General features: G+C 36.2%; 1 protein-coding gene across 2 annotated transcripts in view; it reads right to left on the reverse strand.

Annotated features, from left to right (window-relative positions):
* The window catches only part of LOC125650909 (Golgi apparatus protein 1-like), a 59415-nt gene extending 48110 nt beyond the window's left edge, over positions 1-11305 (reverse strand). For both annotated transcript variants that reach the window (XM_048879492.2, XM_048879494.2), the window contains exons 1-5: positions 10543-11305; positions 7028-7060; positions 6840-6926; positions 2477-2692; positions 1766-2011 (exon numbers count right to left, since the gene is read on the reverse strand). In XM_048879492.2, the coding sequence (XP_048735449.2) occupies positions 1766-2011; positions 2477-2692; positions 6840-6926; positions 7028-7060; positions 10543-10887 (927 nt within the window). In that variant the 5' untranslated portion in view covers positions 10888-11305. The remainder of the gene's footprint in view (positions 1-1765; positions 2012-2476; positions 2693-6839; positions 6927-7027; positions 7061-10542) is intronic.
* Positions 11306-14904: the final 3599 nt, after the last annotated feature.

A 14904-nucleotide genomic window follows, 5' to 3' on the forward strand; every position in this document is an offset into this window, starting at 1 on the left:
GTATGGTGCACAGTTATTATAAGGAATTTTAACCAAGAAAGTGGTAGGTGTGCACAATTTAGAGGACTAAAATTATTACCCCTTTTTACGAGTGGTAAGTTCAATTGTGCCCCACCCCCAACCCCTAGGGACATGATTTTAACAAATTTGAATCTGCACTATGTCAGGAAGCTTCCATGAAAATTTGAACTTTTTGGGCCCAGTGGTTCTTGAGCAGATTTTTAAATGATCCCATCCCAATTTTGCATTTTTGTAATAATCTCTCCTTTGAAGAGGGAATGGCCCTTTGACAGGCATTTCATTTAAGTAGCATTTATTGCAGTCATAGGTTCATGCGAGAGGGATTTCTTACAGTCACAGGTTCATTTTAGTAGCATTTCTTACAGTCACAGGTTCATGTGAGTGGGATTTCTTACAGTCACAGGTTCATGTGAGTGGGATTTCTTACAGTCACAGGTTCATGTGAGTGAGATTTCTTACAGTCACAGGTTCATGCGAGTGGGATTTCTTACAGTCACAGGTTCATGTGAGTGGGGTTTCTTATTTCTTACAGTCACAGGTTCATGTGAGTGGGATTTCTTAGTCACAGGTTCATGTGAGTGGGATTTCTTACAGTCACGGGTTCAGGTGAGTGGGATTTCTTACAGTCACAGGTTCAGGTGAGTGGGATTTCTTACAGTCACAGATTCATGTGAGTGGGATTTCTTACACTCACAGGTTCATGTGAGATTTCTTACAGTCACGGGTTCAGGTGAGTGGGATTTCTTACAGTCACGGGTTCAGGTGAGTGGGATTTCTTACAGTCACAGGTTCAGGTGAGTGGGATTTCTTACAGTCACAGATTCATGTGAGTGGGATTTCTTACAGTCACAGGTTCATGTGAGTGGGATTTCTTAGTCACAGGTTCATGTGAGTGGGATTTCTCAGTGATTGGGATAAGCAAATTGCTTAATATGACAATGGCGCGTTACCAGCTAGTGTCAATGCGACATTTCTAAAATGAATGCGCCATATTGAAATTTTTATGAGACATTTTAAAATGACAAGTCCGAGAGACCAATAAATTTTAATCTAAACACTACTGACAGGCTGTAATGCCGTGGATAACTTTAGTTTTATTATTTGTGTTAAATTTACGTTTTGTTAAAGTAAGGATTCTCATCGTGATTGTCCGTGTCATTGTCTCCTTTTGTTCCTACAGTGTCTACTGCCAGTATTGGCTGATCATTAAGGCGAAAATTAAAGTCAGTTTGCCCTTTGTCAGGCTTAAGAATTTTTTTCCATGGCATCTCCAGTCCATGCGCATTAAAATTGCAATTTAACGACATTAACCAATCAGATAACTTTTTACTGTTTGATTAGACACTGAGGAAATCTAAGTCATACTTGCGCTTAAAAGAACGTAAAGTTGTACTATTACTAAAGCATTAACAGCGATAAAGATTTTTCAAGCACTTAATCGATATAGATTAAGTGGGGGATCAGCTCAAAAGTTGAATAGTTCGTATATCTACGAAGTCAGTGGGGAAAATCTCAAACTAGGTATATCGACGATGTGCGCCACAATGGCACAGTGTTTCAATATTCTATGCGCCATTTTTTAATTTAATGCGACTATGGCGCAGGGCGCATGCTTATCCCAATCACTGATTTCTTACAGACACAGGTTCATATGAGTGGGGTTTCTTACAGTCACAGGTTCATGTGAGTGGGATACAATAAGAACAATGAAACTTTATGTTTTGAACAATGTTGTCATACAAACCTTTCTGGACATTTTGTTATCAAACTTGTGTTTAAACAGGCACTCATATATCTTTCCTCCTCCTGCTGGAACATCTGCACATACATGTTCTCTGTCATCTCGACAAGCATAGTACAACTGACGATCTAAGTGGTAGTCATCAGCCTGCAACTCTGCCACACGCAGTAACTGCTTCCTACAGCTATCTCGCAGGTCTCCTATCTTGTCTGCCAAACATTCTAATGTCTTTCCTTGAGAATGAATGTCCTACAAACAGATTAGACAGTGCCACCATAGGATGTTTACAATAGATACTTCAAATACTTGAAAAGATCAGGAGAGAATGAGAGAGATTTTATTTTAATGTGATCAAAAGTAATACCTCAAAACTAAAATGCTCAGAAAATGACATTTCAAAAATTTTGTACAATTTCAAGTTTTTGAATATCTTTTTTTGAGTGATCAAAAGTAACATTCATGTCCAAATGTCTAGAAAAATTATACAATTTACTTTATTTCAAACAATACATGTATAATTACAACCATTCTAAAGGTCAACATTTTTAATTCATTTCGAAAAATAATTTACCAAATGTTTCCAATCAATCTTATGAACTTGTGAATTATATACTGATGAAACAAATTTATTAAGCATCTTCAACAATGTTGGTTTAGGCGAGCTAACTGTATTTAACTATAATCATATTTGGATAATCTATGAAAATAGCTTACATTTTCATCTATTGGAGCTACTCGTCCACATCTGAAAAGCTCAATGTCAGCTGTACACTGGTCCACAAAATGATAAATAAGTCTGTAGTCGCTGAACACAATTCGAGCCATTTTCTCCAAGTATGTTCGACAATTTCCTGTGATGTTTTCTATGCTGTCCACCAAACAGGGTATTATTAATCCTTTGCCTTTCTCAAGCTGTGAGCATTCTTTGTTCTATAATGTGAGAAAATACTTGCTAGCATACCTCATGCTAAAAATTCTACACTGACATCACATTCCAAGCAAAGAATTAAGAACAAAACATTAAAATCAATAGAAGTTACATTTTTTAAAATTTAAATATATAATTTAAATTTCTAAGGCTAATAGAAGTTACTTTGTAAATATATAATTTAAATTTCTAAGGCTAATGCAGTACATGTATCTACTGTTTGATTTGATTGATTGATTTTATATTGTTTATCTTGAGAATTTTTCACTCATCTGGAGACGTCACCATTGCCGGCAAAGGGTTGCATTAGAAATGCTCGGTGCTTACAGCCTTCGAGTAGGAATGGATCTTTATCATGCCACATCTGCTGTGACACGGGGGCTCGGTTTTTGTGGTCTCATCTTACAACAAGCAAGGGGTACTGAAGACCTATTTTAACCCGGCTCCCTACGAGATTCTACTGTTTGATATATGCATTTGTGGCATTCTTTAGTTATATAAACAAACCAAAACCAAAGTACGGGTGACTCTTGAAAACTCGAAGTTCAAGGGACCTTAATAAAACTTCGAGAAATCAAGAGTTTGAGAGATCGAAATTCGGAAATTGAAGGTCAGCCGAATGGTTCAGATTTTACAGTAACTGGAAATGTATACCAACAAGATCATATCATGTTTTCCTTCATATTCGTCGGGTACTTTGATATCAAAATAAAAAATCTTACTTTGAATTAATAAAAAACATTTCAAAGTTTATGTATTTATTTTTTCTTTAATCATTCTTAGATAGGCATACAAAACCAAGTTCCGATGATGCCTTACTATCTCAAACTAAACAGTGCACAATGTTATGTCGCTTTACCCAAAACACAAATTCTAACGAATGAGTAAAACGATGTTTTAAAGTAACTTTACACAAAGAACAAACTCGAGAAATTTAACAGTCTGTAGATCTCTAAATCATATATAAAACTTACTCTCTCGTTGTGACGTCAAAACAAATTATAGATTTTATTCATAGTCGAATTATATATAATTCTAATCATCACCACTCCAAACCCCAGTGCAAGGTGTAAACTGAAAAATTAACCAATTATATATTCAAGGATGTCACCTCCACAAAGAAGTACCAGCGATGTTTCAAATATGTAAACACCTAATTACCCCTCCGGCATTCAACAAAATCCAGGTAAGGCCCAAGCGAAAATTATTACACGCTTGGGTAACGGTGGGTATACGCTACCAACAATTCCAGAGATCGAGAGTGAAAAACAAATGAAATGTGTTTTACGGGACCCAACTTCACTTCGAGAGATCGAGAACATCGAGAGATCAAACGTTCAAGGGATTGATAGTAAATTTGCTTTGTTATATAGAGAAAACAATCGGGACCATGATTTCACTTCGAGAGATCAAAGTTCAAGCCATCGAGAGTCACCTGTACATGTAATTAATATCTCAATGAATACTTTAGGAGGTCATGACGTTCAAAGAAGAGACCTCATTCAGATAAAACATACAATCATGATTCAACAGGAATCTATCCGTAAGTTAAAAAGGAATGCTGTCTCATCAATTACAAATCCAAAGCAACACAATTAGCTTTACTGAGTTGTGAAACACAAGTTTGAATCCTGTTCAAATTTCCACAGTTAGATACAATCATGCTATTTTAAAATGATTACAACAGAAATCCTTCATTAACAAAACAAAAATCTCAACACAAAATCATGATATATGCAGAAGTTCACCTTAGCATAAGCCTAATTCAGAAAATAATGAATTTTCATGATATACAACAGGTAATTTGAGTTCTATTTTATATGTATTTGTTCATCTCAAATGCAAATATAAGTAATAAATAACCATTTAAAAAATTTCACTGGGCTATATCATGTGGGGCAGTATGTAACAAATCTAAGGAGATGTTCCTCTAGCTTTACAGGATTGTCATTAATTCTAGGGAGAAGTTCTTTGGGCTTTTTAGGATTGTTATTAATTCTAGGGAGAAGTTCCTCAGGGTTTATGGGATTGTCATTAATTCTAGGGAGAAGTTCTTTGAGCTTTATGGGATTGTTATTAATTCTAGGGAGAAGTTCTTTGGGCTTTATGGGACTGTTATTAATTCTAGGGAGAAGCTCCTCGGGCTTTACAGGATTGCTCAACTTCATATGTCCCAGTGAAGGTTTTAATTGCTTATTCATTTCTTACATTAATATCAATTGCTGCTTTACCACTTATATCACATGATATAATATTGTTTATTTTCATTTTGTTTGTTTGGTAACAACTTGCATTAAAAGTTGTCAGGTTGCCTGTGACAAATGAAGTTTGTTTTGCAGTCAAGTGGAAGTGTAGACTGGTTGCCCATTTGAGGCAGTAAAATTTCAGAAGATATGTCCACAGGGCTAGGTGAGTATTGTTAATTTTATCATTATTTTCTCACCTTTTTCAAATGTTTTTTGCACAATATCAGCTATGACATCACTTTTCAATTGTAATACAGTGACTTCATCGTTCTTTAGTGTATGTAGTGCTGTATTAATGCTGCCTACAGAACATCTCAAGACACTAATGCTGCCTACAGAACATCTCGAGACACTAATGCTGCCTACAGAACATCTCAAGAAACTAATGCTGTCTACAGAACATCTCAAGAAACTAATCCTGCCTGCAGAATGTCTATGACATTAATGCTGCCTACAGAACGTCTAAGACACTAATGCTACCTACAGAATGTCTCAGACACTAATGCTACCTACAGAACATCTCAAGACACTAATGCTGCCTACAGAACATCTCAGACAATAATGCTGCCTACAGAATGTCTCAGACACTATTACTGCCTACAGAACATCTCAGACACTAATGCTGCCTACAGAACATCTAAGACACTAATGCTGCCTACAGAATGTCTCAGACACTAATGCTGCCTACAGAACATCTAAGACACTAATGCTGCCTACAGAACATCTCAATACACTAATGCTGCCTACAGAATGTCTAAGACACTAATGCTGCCTACAGAACATCTAAGACAATAATGCTGCCTACAGAATGTCTCAGACACTAATGCTGCCTACAGAACATCTAAGACAATAATGCTGCCTACAGAATGTCTCAGACACTAATGCTGCCTACAGAACATCTAAGACAATAATGCTGCCTACAAAACATCACAAGCCACTAATGCTACCTACAGAACATCTCAAGACACTAATGCTGCCTACAGAATGTCTCAGACATTAATGCTGCCTACAGAACGTCTAAGACAATAATGCTGCCTACAGAACATCTAAGACAATAATGCTGCCTACAAAACATCTCAAGACACTAATGCTGCCTACAGAACGTCTCAAGACAATAATGCTGCCTACAAATGTCTCAGACAATAATACTGCCTACAGAACGTCTCAGATACTAATGCTGCCTACAGAACATCTAAGACAATAATGCTGCCTACAGAACATCTCAAGACACTAATGCTGCCTACAGAATGTCTCAAGACACTAATGCTGTCTACAGAATGTCTAAGACACTAATGCTGCCTACAGAACCTCTAAGACAATAATGCTGCCTACAGAACATCTCAAGACACTAATGCTGCCTACAGAACATCTCAAGACACTAATGCTGTCTACAGAATGTCTCAGACACTAATGTTGCCTACAAATGTCTCAGACAATAATGCTGCCTACAGAATGTCTAAGACAATAATGCTGCCTACAGAATGTCTCAAGACACTAATGCTGCCTACACAACATCTTAAGACACTAATGCTGCCTACAGAATGTCTCAGACACTAACGCTGCCTACAGACATCTCAAAACACTAATGCTGCCTACAAATGTCTCAGACACTAATGCTGCCTACAGAACGTCTAAGACACTAATGCTGTCTACAGAACGTCTCTGACACTAATGATGCCTACAGAATGTCTCAGACACTAATGCTGCCTACAGAACGTCTCAGACACTAATGCTGCCTACAGAATGTCTATGTAGTCTTGTAAAAACACTTGCATGGTTAATGAATTACCCAGTATACACTCTATGTACATCTATCATAGAGTTATAATTTATGTAAAATTACAAAGAACTTATAACATTTATTCATGGACCTCAAGTTCCAACAAAATGATGCATCACAAACCTGACTCAATTCAACTTTACAAACTTCTCCTGCTGCATAGTCAAATCTGTCATCATGTGTTAAATTTCGTTTGTATTTCCATATAAACTGAAATTGAAAATGAAATGTTAGTATTTTTCTCTTGCAAGAATTCATAACCTTCATCATGAAAAGAAATTTAATACAAACTTGACAATGAATTAACTTACATGCTGGCAAACTTGTGATAAATCTTCCATTATCTGAAAATGAATAAAGATGTGACTACATGGTAGAACAACAAATTCATACATTTTAAACCATCACCATAAACATAACCTAATGGACAAAAACAAATGACATCAATGTTTTCACTCATCCAAAAGCTGCACTATCAGCAACATAGATAGAGCCTTGTACTTTTGAAATAATGCCAACATTTTTTAAAGGAACAATTCTATGACTAATTAGCATCTCTGATCTGAAGTACCACAATACGCAAATTCCGAGATATCAGCTCTTTTGCGATGGAGGTACGTTCAGTATTCTGTTGAACACTTGGGTGGGTACAAGATGTATACATATATTATAGATAAGCTATGTAAATAAGGATAAAAGTTATAAAAGCGTAAATTTTATTTATGTATACATTAGACTGACCTTATCAAGAATAATATTTGTTTGAATAAGGCCATTAAATTAAATATGAAATTATTTTTGATTTCCTCTTCTGCACGAGTGATACTTTAATCAAAAAAAAAAGAAAAAAGATGGTGATTATCGATTTTTGTTTGAGCTATTTTATTATCAAATACTCATAAACCTACTAAATTTGTGTGTCCCAGTAGTTTGGGTGGTTGCATGATGTCTGATAATCATCCTTTAGGCAATATATGATGGCAGCGATAAGCATTTGTACCCACCGCGTGTGGACAAAAGTATGTTTTGCGTCTCACTGTGCATAAGAGTTCCACAAAGGGAAAGAACTATTGGGCAACTCGGAAATTGCGTATTGATAATTTCCTTGATTAAACACGTTTCGGCTGCTAACAAAGTTAAACGACGTGTTTGTGGAACACTGATACCCTGTATGGACTAACTCCAAGGTCGAGGGCATGCAGTCAAAAATTTTGGTACAACAAGATGTACTGTGAGCAATGCTCACTAAGAATACCCCCCGCTTACCCCAATCTACCAAAGGGTGTTGTTAATAGGTATAAATTACATCTTTCCTGAGTGTCAAAATACGCTATGCCTTTGTAGAAGAAAATGGAAGCTATAGTCCAAACACAAATCCATGGCATAAACCTATAATTTTGACCTTGAAATCAAAGGTCAAGGTCATAAAGAGGTCATGAATGTACATGACACATAGTCTCATGGTGATACACCCATGTCTTATGGTATGACTATGTCAAAACCCTATAATCAATTTTGACCTTGAGGTCAAAGTTCAAGGTCATATAGAGGTCATGAAGGTACTTGACACATCGTCTCATGGTGATACACTCATGTGTCAAATATGATATGCCTATGTCAAAGAACAAAGAAGTCATGGCCATGACACGACTCCATTGTAAAACCTTTAATTTTGACCTTGAGGTCAAGGTCATATGGAGGTCATGAAGGTACATGACACATCATCTCATGGTGATACACTCATGTGTCAAATATGGTATGCCTATGTCAAAGAACAAAGAAGTTATGGCCCGGACACGAATCCATTGTAAAAAACCTTTAATTTTGATCTTGATGTCAAGGTCATATAGAGGTCATGAAGGTACTTGACACATCGTCTCCTGGTGATCTACCTGTGTGCCAAATATGGTATGCCTAAGTCAAAGAACAAAGAAGTTATGACCCGGACACGAATCTGCACAGACAGACAGACGGACGGACAGACAGAGTGTCAGGGACATCCTCAGATTATAGTACCTCAAAACAGGCCAATAAATTGATTGATAACTGATTCTAATCTATATTGTAAGACTTTGATAATAATAGAAAATGACTTAAAATATATAAAAATGATTTTGTTAAAAATGTATATATAGTTTCTACAATTGAAGGGAAATTTTTACATATGAGGGGAAATATTCATTTGTTGTCAAAGAGGGAAAGGTACCCTTTACCGGTGGTAAATAGAACCTCGATAAATCCCTGACTTCATATCTAAAAAATACCAGTACTGTGACAATGTCCACTGTACTAAAAACCATGAGGTTTTCATCACCGAAAGTAAAGTGTACATAAGGCCTAAAAAAAAAAAATATTGATGTGTTTACCCGACTGACCCTAATTTTCCAGATTTTCAGTCCTTAATTTATGTACACTTTGTTTCTCAAATTAAAAAATTAGTTGTCAAAATGTCATTTTTCGGTTTATCTTAGTATTTTACCCAATATTGAACACTTCATGCTACATGTCAGTACTCACAAATGATTCGTGTAAAAAAAAATAATTTTTTTATAAGTTTTGCCTACCCCCCCCCCCCCCCCCCCCCCCCCCAGATGTAATTGAAAACACGTCTAATTCTTTATTTTTTTGGACCTTACATTTTGTTTAAGTAAGTCATACAAAGAATTTTCGGTATTTATGATTGAAATTTTTTGGTCAGATTTTGGGAAATTTTGAAGGAATTTCAGATTGGGACTTGGGCCGAATGTTGGCCCCAAATCAGGCCCCTTAAAAACCACTGTATGCCCAAGGTTAAAGTTTTTCAAAAGAACATCATACCTCAAGGTCACAAGATCAAAAATAGAGAGAAAAAAATTGCCTTTAAATTTGTCTAAAAAATTCCTATACTTGGCAAGTAAAAAAGTTCTGTCCAAACCCCAAATTTTGGAAGTGGTAGTAGATAAGGGCATTTATTCTTCAGTACTTAAGGTAATAATAACGGGATGAATAAGAAAAGTGGGGGAACACAACACCACATGCATGCAACTTCAACAACATTTAATCACCAGTGCCAATAAACAATATTATTGAATTGAAATTTTCATATCAGGAAGTAATCGACTAGAGAATTTATTACTTTTCTGACATTTCTTTTGATTGGGCCAAAACAAAAAAAAAGTTTGTTTCAGGTCGTCCAACCTATATATATATAAAAATGCAATCACGTACTATATATTTTGTCAATTAAACATTGTGCTCTGAACCCATTTTTTTTATCTATTAAACATATTGTATAACAACTTTAACTATCAAATGTTCATTGATTCGAAGGCACATATTTATTTATTTTTTTAAATATTTAAAAAAAAATAATAAAAAACCTACCTACCCACCCTTTTTTAAAATCAGAGGTGACCTGAAACAAACATATTATTTTTTTTGGCCTTGACATACACACAACATTCATCATGTTTCAAAACCCTAAAAGAGGGATACTTTAAACAAAGCCCATTAGGCCTACTTCCATGACTATAAGAATAAACATCCATATCATTTTCATAGAAATGGTTTGTTAATCAGCCCTCGCTGTAAGGCACATCAAGCAGAATGCTAGGTGTCATTGGTGTATGATGCAAATATCATTTGGCATTTCTACCTGTCCTTGGGCAAGTACTTCAAAAAATCTATTTGTCTATTCATGATACTGGTACTGTATGCAGTGTCAGATTTCATGCCCCCTCCCCGAAAATATATCCTTCCTGCAAATAAATCTGTTCATTCACTGCTATTCATTTAATGAAATGGCACTGTCCAACAATATCTGAAACCTGCAATCAGTTGGTCCTACCTTCACGTCATTCTGTAAACAATCCAAAATGGCAAAATTATTTTTGTATATCTTGGGATTACAATGTTTAACAATATCATCTGCACATTCTTTACTCTCTGCAAGTTTAAAAGCTGTTGGTTTCCCGACATCAGGTCGCCCATCACCTCCTCCAGTCTGATGAGGTTGTTCTGCAAATGCTTTCTGAGTAGATTGCACATTATATCTCCTTTCGCCATTATTTGGTATATGTCCCTGTGTTTTGACACTTTTTGGGGGGTTTTGGCCTTGTCCATTGGCTTGAATAACAAAAACGATAAACACAGTTAACCTCAGCATCATTACACGTCGCTCACTGGAGTCCATATTGGAGGAAGTTCTTTTCACTCCATATCAGTGAGCGAGTAAAATTTAATGGTAAACAGATATCCTCAATAAAATCTATAAAGATAGCTACTCTATAATTTGCAGAATATTTCAGTATAATACTGTTTGATATAAAATGTGCAATCGTTTCTTACAATAAGTTTTGGAACGGACTACATTTTAGCACAATAATACAGTGTAAACAAGTTCCGGTAAACCTAAAAGTCCAAACCGAAAACAAACGGAATTAACAAATTTCGTTTCTCGGTGGGTTTCAACACAAAAAGTTTACTTGCAAGTAGACTGAATTTGACCCACAGATCATTTCGATGCATGAAAAATATTATCATTATTATCAGGGAGGGAGTATTCATTTTTAAATCCCATAGATAGATTTTAAAAAATAGAACAAAAAAAAAAAAAACAACAAAAAACATATCAAATATAACTGTGTTAGGAGCAGGAATTAAAAAGGGTGATATTGTATCACATTGCACTTTCGCGAAATGTTTAATCAAAAATACATATTTCAGTATAACTCTGATTAAATTCAGTTATATAGTGCATCACTTTAATTTACGAATTAAGTAAAGTAGTAGTGCATTTATCTTTACTTGGGCTTTTCTTCGATACGCTTATATATTTAATTATAAAAGTGGTGAAAATTTGAGTGACAAAACATCAGATGATGTGATGCATCACCATGGATGAAAACGGCAACAATGCATATAAAACAACAATTAACATAAATTGCAGCTTACGGAGTCAGTTGATTCGATGCGAGTAAATGGAAGGAACTATATCTTTTGCAAAGGACAACCTATTCGATTCGATTCTGTGTGGAGCGGTAAACTCAAATAATCGAAGATAACTTTTTAAAACTGTTTGAAAACATCACCAATTCATTTGATGCTCACAACAATTCTTTAAATAATTGACGATATCTTCAAATCTAGATTATTGTTCGCATTAATTGAATTTGTGATAGCATTAATTATTCTGCTAAATTGATGGACGCTATAATTGAATTTTGGGCAGAGTCCCACCCCTGAGGCCCCGGAGATGCAGGAATCCTGAAATTTACAATTTAGCCCCCCCCCATTGGGGGGGGTCGGGGATCACACTATGGAAGATCAGTGTTTGGATGAAAGCAAACTTTTTATAATTGTAATTTTTCCAATTGGAGACGTTTCTTTTTGCCTGACCAGGATTTTACTTTTTAATGTGTTGAAGGCATTTGTCAAAATTCAAATGTATTTATGTTTTCTATGTCTGCATTTTATATTATCCCAAGTATTGAAAATGGGTCCTTTGTCTACTGGAGTTCTGTTTCGTTACATTGTGTTTGTAGAGTTAACTTTGGAACCAATCCACACAGTCTTTGTTCTTGTGATGTTTGGTTTAAGTTCCGAGATTGTCAACAGCCCCTCCTTATTTTGAAAAAGTGTGAAAATGTCATTTTGGATAAAGATTATAAAGTAACAATAAGGTCAGGACCAAAATTGAAGAATTTGAGTGTTTTGTGCATAAATTTCCAAGAAATTGAATCAATTAATGCCTTTTCAAAGTCAAGGAGTAAAATAATTCCCGGGATATTTCTATTATGCACACACAGAAGAACGTCATAAATTATACGTTTATTTTTACCGATAAATAATCTAGGACATCCTTTATCATATTTGCAATGCACACAGAAGCAATTTCACATGAAACGTTTGTAAAGACATTGGACGCCAAGCTTTTGTGAAATTGACAATTCTCCTTGCATGTACAAACCCATAATTAATTAAGTGATCTAATAAGGAGTTGTCCGACACCCCCCCCCCCCCCCCCCCCCCCCCACACACACAGTTTTTAAAACGCAGCTGTAAAGACATTGCTTCCGGGACCTTTATCATTTTTTCAACTTTGCTTATTCCACTTTCTAACTTATATGACATATTATGATTCAGGATTTAAACATATTTCGTAATATTTCATATCTATAATATCTAACTTGTACATCTCAAGGAGATATTTGAGGTCACATAATGAAAGGTTAAATGTCAATCCACTGTGGACATAGGAAAATATTGTCCGCTCAATATTTCGAGAACCCTTTTTCTGATAGACATCAAACTTGGCACATTGATACATAGTAGTAATCTAATGTCTCCTCTATATTCTGAGAATCAATTGCTGATTGACACCAAATTTGGTACCCTGATACATCCTAAGGAGTAGATCACCCCTGTAGATTTTGAAGTCAAAGATCAAGGATCAATCCACCCCAGAAAGATTTTGTCCGCTCAATAACTTGAAATGTTTTTGAACTATACTATTCATATGATTAACCCTCTTCAATTTTGCACAACGGGACGGGGGGGGGGGGGGGTACCTGTTTCTAAAAAGAAAATTTCCTCTTTATTTATACATGTATAGTCGTAGTAAACGATAGTGGAACATTTCAGCTTGAACCGATGAACTGAACACATGGGTATGTCACACCAAATTCACAAAAATGAGCTAAACATAGTTTCTTTGACTTGACTTACTTGACTTATTCCTATTGGCCCCTAAGGGGGCATAGAGCCTCAACAATAGTTTTCCATCTGTCTCGGTCATGTGCAGCTTGTTCGGTTTCTCCCCATGACATCTGGATCGACCTGAGCTCTGTGTTTAAAGTCCTTCACCATGTTGTTACTGGGCGCCCCCTTTTTCTTTTTCCTTGTGGATTCCATTCTAATGCATGTCTTGTGGTGTTATTCTGTGGTCGTCTGAGGATATGACCAATCCAACGCCATTTTCTTCTTTTGATGGTATCTATTATTGGAGTTTGGCTTGTTCTTCTCCATAATTCCTGGTTTGATATTTTCTCAGGCCATCTAATTTTCAATATCTGTCTGAGGCATTTGTTTATAAAAACTTGGAGGTCATGCTCTGGTTTTTTTTTTAAGTTTGTTTCCATGTCTCAGATCCGTAAAGAAGAACAGATTTTACATTGGTTTCGAATATTCTGATTTTCGTTTTGAGGCTGATGTTATTGCTCTGCCAGATTGGTCTCAAGGTAACAAAGGCATGTCTTGCCTTCCCAACTCTACTTCTGATGTCTTCATCTGCTCCTCCAGTTTTGCTGACTATGCTTCCCAGATACGTGAAGCTATCAACATCTTGGATGCTGTTGCCTTCCAACATCACAGGCGAGTCATGTTGTGCATTGATTCTTAGGCACTTGGTCTTTTTTATGTTTATTTCAAGCCCTGTTGACCTTGCAACTGTTTGGAGTGACTCTGTTTTCAGTTGGATATGCTGGAACAGATGTGATAATAAGCTAACGTCATCTGCGAAGTCCAGATCTTCTAGTTTGGAGGATAGTGTCCATTGAATACCCCTGGGTGGTGTCATGCTTGTTTTCATTATCCAGTCAATGACAAGAGAGAAGATTAGAGGGGATAGTAGACATCCTTGACGTACCCCTGTGCCCACGTTGAACAATGGTGACAGTGATGAATTGTGAATGACTTGGCATTTGGTGTTGTTATAGAGTCCTTGTATTATTCTAACAATTTTTTCTGGGATACCATAATGTCTCAGAACTTTCCATGTTGTTTTGCGGTCAAGCATGTCGAAGGCTTTTTTGAAGTCGACAAAGTTGATATAGAGTGGTGATTGCCATTCGAGAGATTGTTCTATGATGAGACGCAATGTGGCTATTTGGTCTGTACATGAGCGCCCACACCTGAATCCTGCTTGTTCATCTCTGAGGCATCTATCGATGGCTTCTTTGATTTTTTCAAGAATTATGCGTGTCAAGACTTTGCTAGGCAGTGAGAGTAGTTGTATACCTCTCCAGTTTTGACAATCACTAAGGTCTCCATTCTTTGGCAATGTTACTATGAACCCTGTTCTCCAGTCCTCTGGTATTTTCTCATATGTCCAGATAGTATATAACAGATCGTGGAGTATATTTGCTGTTGTTTCAGGGCTTGCTTTCAGTACTTCTGGTCCTGGAGCTTTACCGTTTTTGATTTTTCGAAA

Source organism: Ostrea edulis, chromosome 1 (assembly GCF_947568905.1).
Source record: "Ostrea edulis chromosome 1, xbOstEdul1.1, whole genome shotgun sequence".
NCBI classification, from domain to species: domain Eukaryota; kingdom Metazoa; phylum Mollusca; class Bivalvia; order Ostreida; family Ostreidae; genus Ostrea; species Ostrea edulis.